Below are 23,347 nucleotides of genomic sequence, written 5' to 3' on the forward strand. Positions count from 1 at the left end.
ATGAATTTACCTCCAAAACAAACGCAAACAGAAAATATAGTAGGTGCACACACCACAAGACTTGCAAAGCAGATTATAGTTGCATTTCCTTTTTTTTATTCGTGATCCTCACACACATTGGCCTGACACCTCTAATGACAGATTCCAGGTTCTTTGAGTCGCGTCTTCCACATTTCACCACATTCAAATTGTCAAATTTACTGGTTGCACATGTCGAAATAGATGAAACATTTACAAATTTTAGGAGCAAAACGCCCTCATTTAAGGCAGTCTGGAGCCGTGTGATGCAGGAATTGGTAATAAAATACCAATGTTTGGCCTAGAATGTGGGTCATATCATTTCTTGGTAACTTTAACTCAGAAACTGAATGATTTTTACCCATTTTGGAGGAAAAGACTCAACATGGTGGGTCAAACCACGCTGAATTAAAATAACCCATGGCCAACTTGGTTTCCCTTTTTGATGCAGCACTGAGTTACCAATCATCACCATCACTAAGATTGGGATATTCTTTACAAAGACTATTTTTTACTAGAACATTGAGATTTGTTTAGATTTGAGGGAGCTGGGTTTTTATTTTAAGCGATTTCTGTCTTTGCGTTTGGCCCTAGGACTGTGACTATGAATAACTTAGATGACTTGAACCTGTATATGCATTAGCCAATTGATCGGCTGCAGATCAGTATCAGCTAAATTTCATGAAAAAAAAAAAAACTGATCACCTGTAGGTTAAATAAGAGAGTGAGAGAAGCTCTATGTTTTGTGGTTTAGATCCAGCTCCAACTTTGTTCAGTGTTCACACCTAGAAGATAACACATGGCTCCATATGGAGCTTTTATAAGAGACTTTTATAACAAAAACCAAAAATATCAGCTGTGGATTGGCTGATCGTACTTATAAATGATCCATCAGTATGTTTGTTTTCAGATGTTGAACTATTTTGTTTCCTGCGTAGACACACAAAAGACATAATAATACAAATTTAAGTGTGAGTCATATTTCTCTTGTGATTAATTTCAGCAGCGACTGAACAAAATTAAATGGAAAATAAATATATTTTGGCCTAAAACTTTGGATTGAAGTCTCTTCATCAAAGTTTCACTGATTAAAATATGGATCTTAAAGTAAAACACCTGACAGAAGTGAACATGTTTTGTTGTTTACTTTGACACAAACCAAATAAGGAACTTTAATATAAATCAATATTTTGATTTTCATATCTTGTATATTTTTCAGATAGCTGATAGGTAATAAGAATCGCTGCACACTGCACTACAGCAGTGGTTTTAGGTGTGATAACCTCTGATTTTTTTCGTCCAATCAATTATCTCCTCCATAAATGAGCTCATTTATCATTTTCCAACAGGAGACATATTGACCTGTACCGGCCGTCCCTCCAGTATTTCTACACTGAGACTGATGGAATAAGTAAAAGCTTATTAGAAAAAGCTGATTCCCTTACTGGAGTTTATTTAAGGAGGATGTCAGAGTTGTAATGCCTCATGTGTTTTTACCTAAAAAAAAAAAGAAACACAGCTCCCATCATCCTCTGCCTTTTATATCGGTAACTCCTCGCTCTCACAAAGGTGGCATGTGTGTGTGATCACATTAAGCTTTATGGGGTGCGATAAGTGCTATTATTATGTAAATTACAATATTTTTGATGTCAAGATTATACAGACTAATTGTTGGCTTTTAGTCGAGCCGGTCTGCTTTTAAAGCGGCGCCGTGGACGCCTCAAAGGCTCGGCACAACCAGTTTACATTACGCCCTCAAAGAAGCGTAGATTGGGTCCTTCTATTCTTCCAGCTCCGCTCATTAATCTTCAAGTGATTTTAAGTCTTTAATTTCACACTTAATAATAATAATGGACGACTGGATCCTGTGTCTCCTGCTGCAGCGCAGGAATAAATCCAGAGAGTGTTGAGTGCACGCTGCTGCTGTTGCTGCAACGGTTTGCCACAACCCGTTTGATTATTATTATGACTGTATTCAGAAAATGTTCAATAAGAGCCATTATAACTTCAGAGAGGTGTGTATAGAAAGACCAGAACCAACATTAAACTAAGATGTACAACGGTAACAGCCGTCACTATGGAATAATCTGGAGAATGATTTAAAAAACTAAAACATGCAGTACCATAATCTCATTAAAAAAACAAAAAAACACCTTATTTATAATAGGGTAGGCAAAAATAAGATAAGCTTCAGCCTAGACCTTTTCAGTCTAAATTTCTATTGTACACTTTCTTCATTTACTTCCTGTTTACTTTGATTTGCGTATTTTCTGTTTTGTCACCGTTTCTTAGACCTTGTCCTGCTGCTGTATTTCTGTTGAGCTGTAACTTCTATTGCACAATGAGCTGCCATGTCAAGACCAAAATAAACTAAACTAAACAACTAAAGGGAAACGTTTTGGATTTTCAAACTGAAGGCGATGATACGTCTGGGACTCAATGAAGAAATAGATTTTTCTCTCTTTCTGTAACAACTGTAGCCTATATCCTGTTGCTTGTTGTCGGGTGCGTATGTTTCGCTGTTTCCTTCTTTCTTTTTTCTTCTTCCTCTTCTTGTTTCTCCATGAACTATGATGTCACTTCCTGTTGATTATCTTGATGTGTTTCACCTGTGTGTTTTTAACCGTGAAACTATGTAGCCATTTCCAATAAAGGCTTTTTAACTTTTGGACTTCAACAATGCCTTGGTCATCTTCTTTTTTGTGTAAACATTATATAGTTTGGTCAGAGATACAACAACCAAGCCTAACATGTCTTTTTTTTTTCCTGTCAGTTGCGGTGAGAGACAAAGAAACAAAAAAACACCCACAGTCGGTTATTTGATCGCACTCAAAGCAACACAAATGAGGTTTAAGTCTTTAAGCGAGCTTTGCTAATTAAAAAGACTCCCACTCTTGTCTGGCATACTAATGCTACGGCTTCGACTGTGGACGGCGGACACACGACTGCCGTATTGCTTTAAGAGCAGAACCCACTGTCCCATGACTAAGACACGCTGTCAGGAGGACTAATAGTCTTAACACTCAACTGAATCTGATGAGTTTTTCCCAGCGAGCAGATAATGAACAGAGAAAGGAATCTGCTGTAAGGAAACCTCGGAGAACTTCTGTAGAAAACTTTCTGCGTCGGGGTGGGATCAGGATGCTGTCAGTGTGTGTGTGTGTGTGAGTGTAGTAGTGTGTGAGCAGTTCAGGATTAGCTGCAGGCTTTAATATGGCGGCTGTGCTGGAGTGTGAATCAAAGCGAAACAATACATTGTAGTGTATATACAGAGGAGATCATCTGATATGCTGCCAACCAGCAGTGACCTACAGCCAGAGTAAACATGGTGTGTTGAGACTCCAGAGAGGAGGACGAGCAGACGGAGGGTTGCTCTTCAACACAAACACTCTGTCAACATGTGAACCGGGAAAATTTAGTTCTCTTCCATTCTAACGAAGGCGAGAACACATCACCACCAGCACCACCAGCACCAATCCTCCTCCTCCTCCTCCTCCTCCTCCTCCTCCTCCTCTCCACCACTGACAGTCGAGTCAGTAACCTCTGATCTACTGCAGCTGCACACTGTTAGGAGCGTTGCACCATGGGTAACGGATCTAATGATGGCTCGTGGCGATGGTCGAGCTGAGACCGGCTCATTACAGATGTGTGTGTGTCTGTGTGTGTGTGTGTGTGTGCGTGCGCCGTCCTCTTAACTGATCTGAAGTCCACTGGCCCATTTTTTCGCCGACAGATCTGATAGTCTATTAAAAACAGCCAAGTGCAGCGTGATGCAGTGTGGCTCTGACATTAGTGCTAATGCACTGAGGGAGATACACAAAGTCACAAACCGCCGTATGCAACAATATACGTGGTAGGGAGCGGAGGGGATCATAATAAAGACACGGTTAACCATAACCCCCCCTTAAAACTCTCTCTCTCTCTCTCTGCTTAAGTGCCCATGTAAGATCCAGCTTCATTTTGAATTTTTAAATAATGAGAAGAAGTACTGTGTGCTCCAAAAGAGTCACTGAGGTGGATCCTGTTAGAGCTGCAGCTCTGATCCACAAGAGTTCAACTAAAACTAGGTCCAGTTCACCTGACAGATTAAGCTGATGAGGCTGATGATGATGACAGACTGAAATACTGGGTGGGTGGGATCACTCCTGAGTGAATTGATGGACAGGTGTTTTATAATCTACAGGTGGAGAGTGGTGAGCTGACAGACGTCATCACAGCCTAAAATGCTCTGCAGCCGCTCGACAGTCAACTTTCTAAGACATATATAATAAAAACGTGCAGAGCAGCATCGTTTCAATGTAAACGATCAATCACACTGGTGCTTTTCAGGCTCTTAAAGGGATAGTTCAACATTTTGGCAAATTTACCTATTGCCATAATCCCTATAGTCATAGCAGTAGGTTCATTACCTTTATCGGTGCAAGCTGTTTTAAGATTGGCGGGGCAGAGACATGAGCTGCTCAGTGAACACAATGGAGGTGAACGGTACTTTCACTTTTCCCTCATCAAACTCATCAAATACACAATCCAACAACTCCGCTCTGGTGGACAAGTTGTGACCTGCACATTCACCACGCTATGAGATAATAACAGAACGTTACCAGACAGAGTTGTTTTAGAGGTAAATGCAGCCGGAACTACATTCAGACACGGCTGCTCCTGGGCGGAGTGATTTCAAAAGTGCAAGTAGTTCCGAATATTTGCTTCATGTGTCACAACTTGTCCACCAGAGTGTTTTGGAGTTGTTGTTTTGTGTATTTGATGAGTTTGATGAGGGACAGGTGACCTGTACCGTTCACTGAGCAGCTCACGTCTCTGCCCCGCCGATCTCAAAACATCATAATTAAAGGAAATGAACCTACTGCTATAACTATAGGGATTATGGCACTGGGCGAATTTGCCAAAATGTTGAACTATCCCTTTAAGACTGAGGTCGTATTTTAAATTCCATCACTAAGATCACTGTCTCACTGCAAAAACCTGTTCTTGGTCTCATTGTGCATCTGTCCGACCTGGTGTCTGAGTCTGAGACGTGGTCCATCCTCTGGGAGCAGCAGGTGTAGATGTGGTGTTCATAGTGTTTGGAGAATCCAGAAAAGGCCGAGTGTGTCTGTGTTTCTGCAGTAACCGGTGTTTGGGTGGTCATGGGGGGGGCTGGCCCGTCTGGGCAGCAACTGACGGCGGCGCTGCAGGGCGGGCAGTCATTAATCCAGCTGTGGCTGCAGCTGTAGATTGTGGGTGACAGCAGCACTTAGCTTCACCCACACAGCCGCTACATATCAATAATACCACAACACACACACACACACACTGAGACAAGGTGAAAACAACACAGAGCTCATGAAACACAAGGACACTGATTCTTACAACAGAAATGCACTTTTCTGTTCTTTCAATATTTTGTTGTAATTCATTATCAGTGTTAAATATTAGATTTGTTCTTCTTAATAGTCTGGTTTTAATTGGAAAGTACAACTCTGAATCTAACAATTAAAACATAACCTTGTATTTCTTTCTTGTATTTATACTCTGAGTCTGATGGTGTGGCCGGTGTGTCGATGATGTGGTGGTGTGATGGTAAAATGATCATCAACAATCTTAAACATTTTGCTTCCTCGAATATAAATCAAGTTCAAATAAAATGCAACATATAGAAATATCTGAGCTGGCGCATCTTGATTGACGGCCGCATATAACGTGACTGCGGGGTCGCCAGAAATTTGTGAGCCAAAAAATGTAATGGTTTAAAATGTAAAGGGAAGTGTCATGTTGAACGTCATGCCTTTTGGAGATCATCTCATCTTCCACTTGCCCAAACCTTTGCATGTCACTATATAACTGAAGACAACTAATAAATGACCATGACACGACCTGAACCGTAGCGTTTAGTGAAACGTTCCTCTCTTGTTTAACTGTTCATGATCCTTCATATTGGTCCTGCAGCTCCTGGTTAGAACCATGAAGACAGCGTACATACCAGCAGAGCGGGTGTAATGACTCAGAGAGGAGGACGACTTGGATCAGAGCGTTTCAGAGAGCTGCTGGTCCTCCACACTCCTCTGGGTTCAACTACAATCTCTGGGTTCACTCTACTCAGAGCTACTGGAGCCACCGCTCGCTCCTCATCCTCATCCTCATCCTCACCAGCGCTGCCAATTCACTGGAAGCCGCTGGCAAACGTAACCCCAGCTGCTGCCGGAGCAACGTCCCAGCCCAGGCAGCGCCGCGTCACAGCCAAACTCCTTCCCCCGGCATGTGGACGCCACCGGAGCCAGATCCCAGCGTGAGAGCCAGAGACACAGAGACAGACACAGAGACGGAGAGACGGTTTGATGCACACAGAGGAGCAGATGGAGTAAACTAAGCCGAGAGAAGCTTCATCTGAGAGGAGGAGAACGGGATCGGCTTCATCCGAGTTGTGGAGAGAGTGTGGAATAACCAAATATTAGTCTGCCTCCCCCCCCGATCAAACAGCTCCAGCTCCAGACAAAGGCTCTGGAAGCGTTTCAAAGCCGCGGCGCCGTCGGTCGGTCGGGCGGCTTCATCAGGGGCACTACCCACAATGCAACATAAAAGCTTGCATCTTGGAGAACAGTGAGGCGGGCGGAGCATGATCTGAGTATCAACAACCACCACAGGCAGCAGGTTCCCGCTCCGAGCTGCTGCTGCTGCTGCTGCTGCTGCTTGTTTGTTTGTTTGTGCTTTGACAGGTCTGACTCCCAACCTGAACTCTGTCCATGACCCCGCCCACCCCGACCGCCACCCCCCCACTCTCCACCTCCACCTCCGCCCTCACACCGTGCGTCGGTCCAGACCCTGTGTGTCCCAGTGTGTCTCCAGAGAGACGGCGCTGTGATTGACAGGTTGGACAGGAGCCCGGCAGGAAAGAAGCCGCCTGATCCTGATCCTGATCCAGTTCACTCATGTGTGTGTGTGTGTGTGTTTCTGCCAAGCCAACAATCCACCCAGCGCTCACGCACACACACATACAGTACAAACACACACAGCGAGCATTTAATAAACTAAAACTAAACACATTTCTGTGAGAGCTGCTGAAACAAAACATGGATCTAAACTGAACACTGTTGTTTTATGTTTTAAAGGGGAACTGTGCAAGTCCGCTCGCTTTTCTGCTGTTTTGCTAACCCTCCTCTCAGCCATGTGCATCTGTTTACAACGAACCCGGCGAAAAATCAGTAAAAGGAGCGGTGGATAACGTTGCATAACATATACGATGTTACGGCGTGTGTGTTTGTGTAGTCTTAACCGTCATGAACAAAAGATTGCGGATTACAGAGTGTGTTTGTGTCGCGGTGTACAGAGACGAGAGCTGGGACACCGTGGCGACGACCAGGTACTACACTGATGTTGCAAGGTTGGTTTTCAGCCGTGAGATGCCAGGTGAAGGCAGAGAGCCTCCGTTCTCACTCGTAACAAGTCACAAGTCATGTAGTTAACTATCACAATTAATCCGGAGCTTTTTAATGAAGGTAAAAATGTAGCATAGCTACGGGAGAAATCCTGCTTAGTTCCTCTTTAAATGAAGATTTACTTTTGAAATGATCAGAGGGTATTTTCACCACATGGCAGAAACAGCTTGATGCACTGCAGGTAGACGACAAAAACATCACAATGACGACACATGTGCAACGTAAAGAAACTCTATTCCTGAAAACATGAACACATGCATTTCTCCAGTCATAGGGAAAACGCCAACAGAAGGAGAAGGAGGGATGAGTCCTGGATTCTGTACCGACCAAATTCACACAGAAACCCCAAGTATCGATTCACAGAAAATCATTTGTGAGATAGCGGAGGAGCATCTTGATCTCTCACAAACATATTGACAACGTAGATTGTGACCAGACACGCTGGTTCGGACTGAAAATACAGATATCTCAGGTCCAGTCGGGCCTCGGACTTTCTCTTTTTTCGGCCGGGTTCCGGTTGTTCTGGTTGTTTTGAATTTTCAGGCCTGTTAAAGACTCCACTATCTGTGAACAGCTCCTCCTCTCCCTGCACACTCAGAGTTTTAAATAGAGATCCTGCTATTGCCGTTAAGGAAGACCCCTCATTATGCCGACTGTTTACACTGAAGCATGACAATAAATACTCAAAAATCTGATGTTTTGACTAATTTTTTGCAAACAAAATAACATCAATTACTGCACATTCACACAAAAAAAGTACAGTACCGGAAACAGATACTGTATCAGTTTAAATGTGAAAGCTATACCAGTCCCTAAACAGAAGTGATGATTTCTATCCAACAACACTTCTGCACCTTAATGTAAGTTGAGGTTATGTAATGTGGGCCTGTATGAGGTATTTATGTGTAGTGAATGTATCACCTGCAGTAGACTTAGTAGCTGAGTAATGACCTGCTGGGGGCGGGGTCAACAATAAAAAAAAGAAATCATCATAAACTATAAATAAAAGAAGGAGATCAAGTCGGAGTGTATTCGCTGTATTTAGCATCTTCTCTACGCTTCATCTTGTCATCAAACAGCACTTTGTGTTTCAACACGACACTGTATTTTCCTGCACAGAAGCACAATGTAGTTATATTACACTGAAGCTGTTTGACGCTGGGATAAAGCAATGAGCATTATTAAAAGAAAGCTACATTTAGACCAATATCAGCGCTTATTTTGCACTCTGCTTCTCCAACCTGTGACTGGTTGTACACTGAATATGAATAAAATGGTTCTGATAAAACTAAGAGAGGTGTCTTTTTCTTCCATTCTTGTTAAAAAAAAAGGCCTAAAAACACCTGGAGTTGGTTATAGTGAAGCATCACGTCTCTGACTGCAGTCTATCCAGTGTCTGTGTAACTTCACAGGAAGGTGTTTGTACTCGACTCCTCTTCAGTCGACATTTAATCAATGCTGACAAACTTTCAGCAGCTGCTCAGACTAAAGCAGTTTTTCCCCTCAACTAATGAACCAGCCCCACTCCACCAACTACTGAAGAACAAGAAGGAGAGACTGTGTTCAAACACATGTCAGCTGGGTTAACAGAGGAGGTTGTGGGAATGTCTCCTCTTTTTGTTGTTTAAATATACATAATTAAATCCTTAAATAATTAAAACACTATAATTATTGTTCCACGTGATGAAAACGATGGTTTGAACCACTGAGTCTCCATAGGCTTTGATACAGTTACAGTCATTTAACTGAATAAACTGTTGGTACCTGAAATGGTAATGGAGATAAAATGATGATAATTTACATTTAAACCATTAAAATGATATTTACTGTAAGATGAGACACTACAGGTGAATAGGGTAAACATTTTAACTAACAGATATCACCATGAAACATCCCAAGTTAATCACTTACAGTACATTAAGACAAATACTTTTAGTATTGCAAGTTTTGTCAACTTGTATGTTTGAATATGTAAATGAGGCAATATGTAATGAAATATGCGCTTTGCATACATTTCCAGAACAGAAATCTGAACAATGGATAAAGCCCCTTCAAAATTCTTGTTTTGTTTTGTTGACATATTAGAGTCAGAAGGGGATTTTGGATATATCTTTTTATCACTCTGTAAATGAGAAAATGTTTTTAGGAATAAAATGTTGTATAAATCAGGCTGTGAGTGACATATCAACAATCCCCTCTGTAGAAACCTTCAGAATATAGAAATAGATACAACTGGAAGGTGTAGGAAGGAGTCTGAGGAAAAACTAATTTTGAGAAAATGTCCTTTAAAGACTTGGTACTGTAAAATTCCATAAATTGTTAATGTAAATTGTACTTTTATGATTTGTTATGGATAAGGAGGAGCCTACATCATCAGAGAGATTTACAACGATACCTGACATGACATGGGTCAGACAACAGGCACAGCACAGTTTGTCACAGTAGCTGTTAACTTTTGGTGAATTTAGGAGAAATCTACTACAAAAATGTAGTAAAATAAAAAACTTAATGTGGATTTTTTTACCACTTCTTTCCACTATTCTGAAAGTAGACATAAGGAAATAAAATAGCGCAAAATATCAACATTGATTGGTGTATGAAATAACAGTCTTTTAGCCTGTAGTGTCTCGCCTTAACCTGTAAAATGAGCTGCAGCACATCTCATGAAGGAGGCTGTTTGTGTTTTGTGAGGTCACAGTGTGACAGATGTAGTGAAACTCCCTCTGGATGTTCTTCATACATTACACTCACAACAACATGAAGTCGATGCGACCATGAATATTTTGACCTTTGACCCCCAAGGTCAACACAGTGTCTCCATGCTTGTGTTGATATCTTAGTCACACATCCCTCTTCTTCGTCTTAAAAGAAGCAGATGAACAGAAAAAGCTCTCTATCATAAAGTCTACTTATCTGACTTCTCCCTGAAGCTTTCAGCCACATCTCATGACCTTCATCAACAGATGGAGCTCGCTCAGTTGTCATGGGGATGGTTTAGTTTAGCTGTTGCCCCTAAGTATGGATGGGTTCACATTGCAGCATATGCCTGTTCCACATTTAGGTCGTGTGACAACTCAACGGCCTCGGTGACGACGGCTGAATAAACTCAGGCTGCAGAAGAGTAAAATGTTTGATTAACGGTTGAAATTTATCTTTAGAGGAATTAAAACGACTCTGTTGGAGCTGGAGATGTTTCTGAAGTGAAACCAAAGATGAAGAAGAAGAGGAAGCTGAACTAAATGGAGAAAACTGATGAATATTTTCATTTGCATAAACACACAGGTGATGATGTTATAGATGATCTTCAATGCTTCATTAAAAATACACTGTGAACACATATGTCAGGGTTATTGGCAGGTAAGCCTCAGTAAGAAGAGCTCCCTGCTGTTTATATATATATATACTATATATATATATATTTCACATGAGTCATTCTATCTGTTCCCAGCGCCACCGTATGCTGTTTGACTGATGCTTAGATAATATGAATCCTGGAATACGTCTGATGTCTGAGTGACGTTTGTTATAACTCTGTTTGGATCGGACTTTAAAATGCTATCTGTCAAAAAGGAAATAGCTTTCCATCACTGGCCCCCATTTAAATGTACCCACAGCTATAGCATATTTATGGTAATGTGGAAACAGAAATGATTCAGGGTGGGGTGTGTGTGTGTGTGTGTGGGGGCACCGTGGCTTTGAATACCAACTGTGTTTTGCGGCTGCAACAAACAAAGAGACGGACGACCTTGGTGACGGAGAGGTCGGCCCGTTTAGCTTGGACCGGGCTCGACGCTGACGACGTCTCCACCTTCCGGCTCACGACAAGGAGATAAATGCAGAAATTACAGTCAAGCCTGAGTGTGTGTGTGTGTGTGTGTGTGTTTTTTTTTCTTCTATTCTTTCAAACCTGTTTCAATTTTGCAGAGCACACAATGAATCAGACGGCAGCTAAAGCAATTAACAAGGAGAGACATTATGGTAATGAGAGCGTGGAGCTTGTAAGGTCACCGCCGTCGTGCATGTTAAGCCACGACTCAGGGCAGCGATTCTCTGCCGCCAACTCAACGCTGCAGAGGAACCAGGTGCAGAATTCACTTATCTGATCCGTGGCACACCGACATGGACGGTACAGTGGGGAAAAACTGTCTCTGAAGCAAACTTCACTTCACTGGGTTATTCTACAGTGTTTGTGATTTTGATGCAGCGGCACAAGATGCAGAGGTTTCAGCTGCTGCTGTGAGGACACTAACAGCAAATACAGTAAAGAAGAGAAAACAATCGGTTCAGACATGTTGAAGAAAACTAATTGAAATATTATTAAAGGAAAACAGAGACAGAAACAAGTGTGATATCTGACGAATTAAACAGCTACACTGGAAACATTCAATACTCTGGGATTTTGTTGGGACAAATCTAGCAAATTATTGTTATAACACCCATGCACAAACTCGCCTGGTACCTGCTACGTCAACTGTTAGCAACAATTATGTCAATTATTATTTATTTATTTATTTATTCTTGTTATTCTATTTGTGTGTGTGTGAAGTAGGGCTGACCTCCAAAAGTCGACTATTCGACGATTCGATTCGGAGGGGTCTGATTCGACTATGAACCTCGTAGTCGAATGTAACCAAGACCGTACCATTCTGACTATATGGGGGTGCCCACGGCTGCTGAGCATAAATTGTTACATAGAATGTCTTTTTTCGTTATAAAAAGACTATTTTGATACAAAATCTGCCTACTTTCTGTTAATAAAGAGTTCAAAATTATGTGTGCGTTTAAACAGTAGTCTTAGCTTCTTACTACGTATTAATAAATCACCCACTGCAGTTGCACAATCAAATGAGCGGAGGTTTTTTTTTTTTTTTTTTTAAAATGAGCGGAGGTGAGCAGTAGGACCGTCAAAGTCACGGTACTCAGAAGTCACTGCAGAACACTCACGGAGTGGCAAAAAGACGAGAGGCAGAGCCGCCAAAGTTTAAAATCAAGGAAGTCTGACAGTCTAACTTTGTCAACATTTATCATGCATGACCTGACAGAACAGCAAAACATTGTGAGGATACATCTGACTTTGACTTTGAGTGGGATATTACTATGAAATGAAATATTTGATTTTACCTCCACCTGCTAATTAAGAAATTGAGACATTATGTAACTTGAGGGGTTGTACACTCCTCGTTATAGAATCAGGATAATAGTAATAATCCTTTTTAACTACTTTATGTTTTATATAAAACTACGATCTGGATGCATGGAGGTCTCTCTGGTCTGTTTCTGATACCGAGTCACTGCAGCAGCTGCTCGGAGGACGTACAGTAGAAGAAAATCTCGTTTTGTGAACATAACAATCAGTCTGGCAAGAAAACAGTGATTAACACAAACTCTGTTTATGAAAATATACAAATATCAATCATGATGTGGAGGAATTTAAAGTTAGAAACTGACTGTGAGGTTCAGAGGGTTCATCCTGTATATTATTATTATTTTTTGTTTATTTAATTTTAATCCTAGCTGCAGATTTTTTTTCATTGTTTTTCAGCTGTGGCATTTGAGTAGCCTTTTTTCCTCTCTAGCTCCCACCTTATTGTCACTGTTATTGATTACACAGCAAACTTAAAATCATATTTCAACCACTAAATGCAAAACAATGGTGCTGCGTTCAGGGGCGGCGTGGGGAAGTGAAGTCTCTGCTCTCACTCTGTGCAATCCGTCATGATTCGCCCCCCCCCACTCCCCTCGCCCCCCCCTTCCTCAGCGACTCCAAGCTCCTGCACATCAGCACTTCGCCACTTACTGTAAACTACACCAAACTGTAAATACAGGCAACACAAATGAAGCTGTTAATCAAACATTTATGGAACCTTTCACCATGTCAATATGCATTAGCTCCTGACTGATTGCCATTTGTCTAATTAATCAGTCCCCTCCTTCAAACTCATATGCCATTAATTCACTGATGAGCAGGGTCACAGCACAACTCCTCACACATAAATCTTCCCCTGTCACTGATCCAAAAATAACCACCCGTCCTGATGACTCTCTGTGGGGCAGCGTGGAGTAAAAAAAAGACAGTTTTTTTTTTTAAATTCATTATTCAGCCTTGTTTGCTCCTCTCTGTTTGGACTGAAGACATCAACTCCATGTGGCAGTTTGTGCTTGAAGCCATGAAGCTGCTATAAAGGTCTGAGCTTTTTGTGTTTTTTTTTTTTAAAAGGTCCGGTTATTACAAAACAGTCCATTTCTGGTCTCAAGTGGGAAAACAGTATTGATTCGACCACAAATCCGACAAAAGGGGGGGCTTAAACTGAGTAACACCCGCTCTCCAATATCAGTCCAGAAACATGACTCAGCAAGATCTTGGCGTTTTAGACACAGGAAAAAAAAACTAAAACAAAAACAGGGAATATGTTTCTCCCTAGAGGAAAGCCACTGTTTTCAATCAGCAGCCAACATGTTTCTGCTGCTGCCGCCAGTGCTTCACAACTGGAATCAGACCAAGTAACTACATCGGCCCAACATTTAACACTTGAACATTTCTGGGAATAAAACACAAGGACTCTGATTTCACTCCTGCCTCCCCTTCACCCACTCTCTGTCTTTCTTCTCCTTTCATTCATCCCCCTCATCTCATTTTTCCCTCCCTCCCTCCTCCTCCATTACTCTCTTTTCCTTCTCATTCCTTGTCTCTGGTGGGTTGATATTTTTTTGGCGGCGTTCCCAGATAAGAGATTGGCATGAAAGCTGCGTGGAGGAATAGTTATTACAGGCAGTGTGCACTGATCAGAGAGGTTTCAGATCACAGTGAAAGAGACTCTTCTTATCGCGCCCAGGGGCTCACAGCTCGGGGCACCAAGGTTTTTTTTTTTTTCTCTCGTTTTTCGACTCCCTCAGACGACGAGGAAGTTACAGTAAGGAAAGCCACGGCACGCTCAGCCTGACAAGTCTATCATGTCAAGAACAATGCTCTGCAGCTTAAGAAGTGACTTTATGTCTAAAAACAGCCAACGAGGAGATTGTAGATTGTCCCATGGTTAAAAAAAAGAAAAAAAATCTCAGTGTCTTACATCAGCAGAGTATCCAGGGGGGTGGTTGTACTAAGTCGTTTTGTGTGTTATGGACATGCAAACACAAACATGTTTACAGCTGGTTTGCATAACATCAAACTGTCCTGGTTTTACACTTTATCTGTTTCCCGTAAAAGCAAAAGGAAAACCATGATGTTCATTGTTCTGCTTAACAGAAACAACAATGGTTTTATGAAATTGTCATAAAAAGATGATGAAGAAGTTATATTATGCAACTGTTCCAGATTAAAACATCTAAACATCATGCTATCATCAGATTCTCTACTTGCATGGGTCTGCAGGTAATCTTTTGATATCGTGGACGTTTTTAAATCTACATTTAAACCAAACTAAAGATTTTAATTGTTGATGTCTGGATCTGAAGTTATCAATGAAACAAGCTGATTAAATGTTAAGAAAGCTGCTGGAGACGTCCTGTCCCTTGTCCGTCGGTAAAATCTCTGATTTCTAAATCGAAGCAGCTTTATCTAAACCTCCTGAACGTCTGGTTCATAAGTTATCAGAGGAGGAATCACAACAAAGGTTATCGGCTGTCTCAGCTCCCATCTCTTCCCTCTCGTCTCACATTATCAGTCAAACAGTGACTTTAAATGTGGAGCAGCTTCATTCAGGTTAGAATTACTGAGTCTGTTTGATTTCCTGCAACACCCCCAAACTGAGAGCAGCTTTATTATAATGATGGTGAAGGAAACAAAAGAAATGATTTCACCCAACACCGTCTCTAGCCCTCTAGACTCAGAAGTTACATGCTGTAAGTTTCAATATTGATTGTTTGGCAGCTGTGAAGTAATAACGATTCAATGGGAATTTCACATGTGAGAGACACACGATCTACTCATGTATAAAGAGCAATGGACGATAACAGAGACACCCTACATGTATGTGATGGAAGTCCACCTCTAAGATGGAAGTGGTTCATTCAACAGAGCCGGGAAATGACTCAGCCAACATGAATAAACTCAACAAGACACAACAGGACTCATCAGAAACTGGACCGAACATGAGTTTTTCATTGTGAAGCCGCCAACAAGTCCATCAGTTACAACTATAACCTCAAAGTTAGGGCGAATGGGAAAAGGACCACGTCCAAACTACAAACTGAAAATCAAATCCAAACAATGCAAACTACAGCAAGAAAGAAGCACGGAGCATCGCATGGTACTGATGAATATGATCTCATCAATATAAGTCAAGGTTTAAGACAACAGGTAGATAAATGGAGATTGAAAGTCGGACATAAGGATTCATTCATTCATTCGTTCACTCATTCATCAATGAAACTCACAGTCATGAAGCCGTCCAGTAGACCAGAGTCAGGTTTGGGTGGCGCCTGCAGTCGCTCCATGGACCATTTCTCAATTATTGAGGCCACTTGGCTGTTCTCAGTGTTGAGGATCCTGAAGCCTGTCATGTTCACACCACTGTATCGGTAAGGCTCCACGTCCAGCGCAAACAGATCCTGGAGAGACAACAGACATCAGACAGACAAACATTAGAGACAGACGTAACATCCCCATTGTAGGAGGTTGTTGAGAAAAACAAACTAAAAACAACCAACTCAACAAACCCCCCAAAAAACATTCAATCACATTTAATAACTGGCTCCTTATCTCAGAGGAAACACAATGAAAACACAATGAAAACGCAATGAAAATTCACTTCCCACATAAGTGAGGTTGAATTGAACTTTTGAAAGAGCAAGAGAAGCAGCTCCTGAAGAGTCCAGTCTTTGTTCTGACGGTCAAACATCCGACTGAACTCAAGTTAAGTTCAAATGAATGACTGTGGTGTTTGGGTTAAAAAGGTCCAGCTTGATATAAGTGTAAAAAAGCCAACAATGACCCCAAAGGAGCATTTTTCCATTTAAACCTCTAATAGCTAACATCCAATGATTAAAGACAGGACATAAAACAGGAGTAGGAATACAAGAACACACATTCAAGAAATGAGAAAAGTCAAAATGTTCATGGCATGGTAGGAGTATAGATGTTCATGTTCTCCTTCCGAAATGAATGAAAAAGGGGCTTTAAGATATTTGACAAAAGTATCTTAAGCTGCCATAGAGTGGAAAGGCACTCTGTTTGTTTCACCTCGTTCCATCAAGCTGATTTAATCCCATCTTGGAAAATACCCAGTTCTTATGTATGTTGCCCTAGAGGTTAAACAACGGTCAGGACGTGTGGCCGGTAGAATCTCACATCTTATGTTCTGCTTCTGTGATCCGTCTTTAAACAAACACTGGTACAGGTCCCTTTAGGGCAGCAAATGTCTTTGCAACTAATTTAATGCTGTAAGCTAAAGCCTTTAAACTAGGATGAGTATTTAGAGGTTGCGTGGGATTCATCACACCTCAGATGTATTTGTCTTGTGTTCTGCTCAGAGATTGCCTACAGTGGTTTGGGTTAGGGCTTCATCTAGTAGGTACTGATTAGACATTTTAAGAACTACTTATCGGGTAAATATTGACTTAAAATGTTGTAATGGGATTTTGCCATGGTTGATCCCAATCCTGACAAACCAACTCTCACACAGCGAGAACTTTATTAGAATGCGGTGGCGTGTCTGGTCTTTGATCGGACTAAAAGGGCACATGTCACTCCACTGCTCATTGATCTGCACTGGCTGCCCAAATCAAATTCAAGTCACTATTACTGCCTACAGTGTGACTTCCAGAGGTCTGCACCCATCCACTTGAAGTTAATTATACAGGCTTATCAGTGTTTCCCCTAGCCGTTTTGTCTTGGGGGGGTGGGGGTCGATGAGTCCCGGGGGGGGGGGGGGGGGGGTATGTGAAGGTGTGTGTGTTCATCTCTCGCGCGCTCTGTTTGGATTAAATAAACACAAATAGGCTACAAACACACACATTGGCCTCTAGTATTTTATATTGTTTTCATATATTTTACTGATCGAAATTATAGAATAGGCCTACGAGTGTGTGTTTTATTGAGTGTGCGTATGAAAATAGTGGGTTTTTTAGGTGCTGTGGCTACAAGCAAATTTCATATTGTCTCTGTACAAAGACTTATTCAAGATTTGCGTTTGGGCAACACTGAAATATAACAGGCAAAACATCGAAATTGATTTATTCATGGCCACATTAAGTGAAATTATTAACTTTACCGATTATCCATCTGTCCTGCTGTGAGTGGACAACTTCTTTCAGTGGTGACTGACTGTATAAAAAATAAGATATAGGCTGTAGTCTAATATATAATGAACTAGGGATGCACATGTTTAACCGTTAACCGATAACAAGAACTTTGACCGATTAATACTATCGGTTATTTATTTATTTTATTAGCTCCTTATCTCGTCAACTCATGGGGGCGTGTTGGCACGAGTTCACGTGCCTTCAGTCATATTTCGCAGCAAAAAGTTACACAGGAGGACTGACAGTATGTGCAGCAGCCCCCATGAAGGAAGGTCAGACAATAAATGTAGCCTACGGACATAGATGTGCATCACCTGTAACAACGGCGCTGGAAAAAAAAAAAAAAAAAAAGGACGTCGCTGCTCTCCAGCCTGTTCACCTGCAGCTCTCCTGCAGCTCCACGGAGGAGCTGTCAGAGGAGCTCTGCTGCTCCTTCAGCCTGGTGTTTGGCTGCACTTTGTATAAAAACAGTTCTACATTGGACGATCTAACCTCCAGAGCGCACTGATCAGCTGAGACAGAGCGCACTGATCAGCTGTCGCGGCGCACGTGTGTATTTAGCGGCAAAAAAAAAAAAAAAATTGAAACAAAATTTTTTTTTTTTTTTTTTCCTTTTTTTGGCCGTGCGCCGCAAGATTCTTAATCTTATCGGTTAACGGTTAATAATCGGTTAACAAGCGTCGGTTATCGGTCAGAAAAAAAATTCAAAATGTGCATCCCTATAATGAACTCCTGACGCTCAGCAGGTGAGGAGAACAACTGTAGGCGGAGACGCTCAGAGAGAAAGTCAACAGCAGCGGATCAGCTGATCTCTCCCTCCGTACAAACGCTCCGTTCTGATCCACTGGACTTTCAAAGTAAAGCTGACGCAGCTGATAATGAGTTAAATAGTGAAACAGCGGTGCTTTTATCGCCAGTTTTATGATTAAACAAAATAGACCAGACGCCAAAACGACTGCTGCAGGGCGCGAGCCGGCCGCGGAGGTGCACGCCGCGGTGAATCTGATTCGCGGCGCTTCCTCGCCCGGTGTGTACCCGGCGTGAGCGCTGGTATTTAAAAATCAGATGGCAGAGGGAGAATAGCGCCGTTTGGTTGCTTGGGCAGCTTGGGTGCTTCAGGTGGAGCGCTCTACAGTTTGATCAGACCAACAGGTCCGCTTTGACCGCGATTGGCTCCTTGATGTCCGGTTTTTCAAGGGGGGCGGGGGCCCGTGCAGGCGGGGCGGGCCGCCCCGCCAATAGAACGGTAGGGGAAACACTGGGCTTATGCTGCTTGGTCTGTCATCATCATCATCAAACAACGGAGGAACTTTGGAACGAGCCACCTAAGTCTATCAGAGCAGGGACGTCCCTCTGTCTTCAAGAGTCTCTTGAAGACTCATCTTTTCAAAGAGCACCTCCTCTGGCTCTACCAACACCTCTAACACAACAACATTTCTATCTAGGATTATAATACTGGCAGTAGAGGTTAGAAGTTAGTACCTCCTTCAAGTCTCTTACTGCATTGAAGTGTCTGACGAAGATTAAATGGAAAAAAAATTGCAATGCATTGGGAACACCTTACTATTAATGGGTAGGGCCTCGCTTTACTCTTAAAATTGCCTTGACTCTTTGTGGTATAGCTTCTACATGATGTTTGAAACACTCCTTTCAGATTTTATGTTGATATGATTTCACAAAATGCTTCAGATTTGTTTACTGCACACTTATGATATCAATAGCCGTGTTTCCACTGCAGGAACTTCGGGGTAATTTTACGGGGCCAGCCCCGTTGGTGCGTGTTTCCACTGCAGGAACCTCCCCCACAGGGCCATTTACAGGAACTTTTACGGGGGCCAACGGAGTACCTACTCCAGGGTAGGTACTCCGTTCGGCCCTGAAAAGCTCCTGGGTGGGGCTCGAGGTTAACCCAGCACTGATTGGCTAAAGCTAGAGCAGGCTCTGACGCTACCAGAAACCACCAAAACAACTGGCATTTTTAAAAAGGGGAGCAGAAGGGGAGCATTAGCCTAGCAGACACCGCTGTAAACAGCAGGAAGATGTACGACAAATGGACCGACAGTGAGGTGCAGACATTAATTGCAGTCTACAGCACCGAGGAGATTCAGAGGGGGTTTGAGTCATCGCGGCGAAATGAAAATATCAGCGCACCTCGACACACTGGGGATCCATCACGCCGCAAAACAATGCCGTGAAAAGTTAAAAAAAAAAAAAAAACTCAAGCAGGATTACAATCAACCGCCATGTGCAGAAACACACACACCAGAAACGCGGCTACCGCCTCAGCTCCTTCCATCCTTCTCCGTTGTTGTTATGATTTTTGTGCATGTGCTTGTGACCTGCCTGGGTGACGTCACGGTTGAAACTGTCGCACGGCGATTAAGTGGCGATCGAAACTTATGACGTCGCCGCGGGGTGACCGGGGTCCTGTCTGCAGTGGAAACACGGCCACTGAGAGGGCCGAGTGAGAGGACGGTTCCTGTGGAAGTTCCTACCCCCTCCCTTTACCAGGAACTCCTGCAGTGGAAACATGGCTAATGTCTAATTCTACCACATCCCAAAGATGTCTGACTGTATTCAGTGACCTGGGAGGCCAGTGGAGTACACGGAACTCATCGTCACATTTATGAAACCAGCTTGAGTCGACCTTTTTTGCATTGTGTTTAAAGTAGCTATTAGTAGAAGGCTGAATTGTGGCCAGTCAGACTGTGGATTTCAATGATTTGTTGGTGTCAAAGTAAAGTTGGTATGAACATCCATGGCACCAATACACCAGCATCGACATGTCAGCATAAGACTCAACAAACAGATCAACTGGAGCCCTGTGGAGGGAAGTTTCTGTCCAAGAACATCTCAAAGAAACGGTGGTTGGTAAACTAGCTTATAACTATAGAGGCCAGGTGGAGCAGCACAGGGTTCATTCAAGTGGCTGGACGATACTGTTTGACAAAGAAAGGAACATGTAATATTAAACATATTGTGTGTTAATGATTGGATTTGGCAGGGGTCAGTGCCCATTAAAAGATGTAGAGTGTGGATGGAGGTAAGGCAGATCTGGGAAGACCAATGGGTTGACAAGAGTGGAGCATCCACCAGACAGTAGGAACTAGCTGGAGATCCCATGGAAGATGTGTTTTCTCTGCTTGCCATGAGTTGTGACAACTGAACTGGGAATCATGGAGCTGTTCACCTTCCTTGACGTTATGGAGAATGGACGTCCGACCTTCTAACTCAGCTACTCTTTTTGACTGAAATGGAGACAGCTCTCTCTCAGCTGACTGGTGGAGCTGGCAGATGAGGAATGATGAAGAGACATGGGAACAGGTTCACAGATGAGCCCATGTGTAGTGATCGAGGCCTATAAACAGGCTGTGGATAGTTATTGTCTTGTTTTAGCGTTCTTATGGACTTTTCAAGCCCAAAACATTTACACTAGGGGCATCCCTGGAAAAAGGATTGGTGCCATTGTTAAAGGCATAGTTCAACATTTTGGCAAATTGGCCCATTGCCATAATCCCTATAGGCCTAGGAGTAGGTTTGTTACCTTTAATTGTCATTGCAAGCTACTTTTTAGAACTGTGGAGCAGATGGGAGCTGCTCAGGGCTATGCTACGGAGGCTAATGGAATTTCTTGGTTTCCCTCATCAAACTCATCAAATACACAATCCAACAACTCCAAAACACTCTGGTGGACAAGTTGTGACCTGCACATTCACCACGCTATAAGATAATAACAGAACATTACGAGACAGAGTTGTTTTCGAGGTAAATTCATGCAAAACCGCTGATGCGCGTTCCTGTCGGGGGCAGTTTTCCGGCAAACAGTCTCTGTATTTACCTCGAAAACAACTCTGTCTGGTAACGTTCTGTTATTATCTCATAGCGTGGTTAATGTGCAGGTCACAACTTGTTGGATTGTGTATTTGATGAGTTTGATGAGGGAAACCAAAAAATCCCATGAGCCTCCGTAGCGTAGCTCTGAGCAGCTCGCGGCTCTGCTCCGCCATTCTAAAAATAGCTTGCACTGACAATTAAAGGTAACAAACCTACTCTTAAAACTATAGGGATAATGGCAATGGGCAAATTTGCCAAAATGCTGAACTATCCCTTTAGGTAAAAAGTCACATTAAAGGCAGTACCTGAAGTCTAATTAAGGCACATCTAATAAAAACCAAAAGTAGCTCCACCAGACAAATAAAACAAAACATAGACCACAGCATGACCAACCTCATAAAAGGCCCTTATCAGCCACACGGGGGTACTGACAAAATTTTCCATAAAGAATTAGAAAAAATAGCAACACAGGGTATGCTAAGTGAAGAAGAGGGAGAGAGAGAGAGAAATCTGGCAGGAAATGGCCACCATATGTGGCCTCAGTATGGCTGGGTTGTTCACTCTGCTGGGAGAATTAGGCTGTCAGCACTGGACTCTGTCTGCCAAACACAACAGTGGGAAATGACAAGACACCCCTCTGTCTGTTCCCACCCCCCTCGCCTCCTTCATTTGGATTTGGATTTTACTTTTCATCTTCCTGAAAATACTGGAGGATTTTTAATCATCTCAGAGAAATTATACCGCACTGAATGGCTGAACTGGGGAGCTACGCACGTTTAGATGTTTCATTTCCAATTGAAAATCATTCCTTCATGACAATCACAGATAGCTGAACCTGAACCTGAAGAATTAGATTTTCAAAAGAACTTGACATTTGGAAAGTAAAAGGACAAAGGAGCGGCGGAGGCAGACAGACGAGAGACGGTGTTTTATCCCCGGCAACACAAGCAGCCTCTTCACAACGACAGAGGGATGGAGCTTCATAATAGTCTGATCGGAGTCAAATCTTTGACCTGGAACATGGACTGACAGTCGGTTCAAGACATCTCATACATCCACATAATAACAGAGGAGATAGTCTGAATCCAGTCATTTCACATCCAGTAGAAAATAGTGGTACTTTCCTTTATCCAGAATAAATGCTGCTATTTTCACCTTAATGCTGGTAAGTCTCACTGGATGACACTTCATTTACTGGTTTTAAACTGTCTCTCACCACTGTGGTAAAGAAATGATGTTATGAAACCAAACCTCATCATAGTGAGTAATCAGTCCTGTGAAGGTTGCTCACCTTGGGACAATGGTCAAAACAAGTCAAAATATAATATTACTGATTCTTAGCACATTTTTTTCTAATATACAAAGAAGGTTGAAGACGTGGTACATAGGTGTTTGGTGCAAATCCATATTAAATACATGGCTACACATTTAATTATAGTGTAAAGCCTATGTCGAAGTAGAGTTTATGTAAAAAAGATGTAGATGGATCTGGATGTGATTAAAGCTGAAATCCATGTATTCTTTTCTAAACTACAGTTACATAGGGATTAATTCCTAGGTGTGTTTGTAGGAGTATTCATCACATGTCAAATAAAAAGAGGCTGGTTTATCAAAACAAAAGAGGACAGCTGTGTTATACACACACCACTGCACCGATACACACTCCAGTGTCTTTCCTAAGCTTCGCCTGCTCAGCCCACAGACTTTACACTGAGATGTTGACAATAGAGTCACATCTACAACTGTATGAAGCTGTCATGGCTTCACAAAATCATAATGAGTTTCCTGTCAATATATATATTTTATAGTAGTTTATATTTTTTCTG

The 23,347-nt window shown here is 42.3% G+C and overlaps 1 protein-coding gene across 3 annotated transcripts in view; it reads right to left on the reverse strand.

Annotated features, from left to right (window-relative positions):
- The window catches only part of grik2 (glutamate receptor, ionotropic, kainate 2), a 322,650-nt gene that overhangs the window by 156,129 nt on the left and 143,174 nt on the right, over positions 1–23,347 (reverse strand). For all 3 annotated transcript variants that reach the window (XM_085803022.1, XM_085803021.1, XM_085803023.1), the window contains exon 6: positions 15,822–15,995. In XM_085803022.1, the coding sequence (XP_085659148.1) occupies positions 15,822–15,995 (174 nt within the window). The remainder of the gene's footprint in view (positions 1–15,821; positions 15,996–23,347) is intronic.

This window comes from Trachurus japonicus, chromosome 16 (genome assembly GCF_045865225.1).
Source record: "Trachurus japonicus isolate A0001 chromosome 16, Traja_1.0".
In the NCBI taxonomy this organism is placed as follows: Eukaryota; Metazoa; Chordata; class Actinopteri; order Carangiformes; family Carangidae; genus Trachurus; species Trachurus japonicus.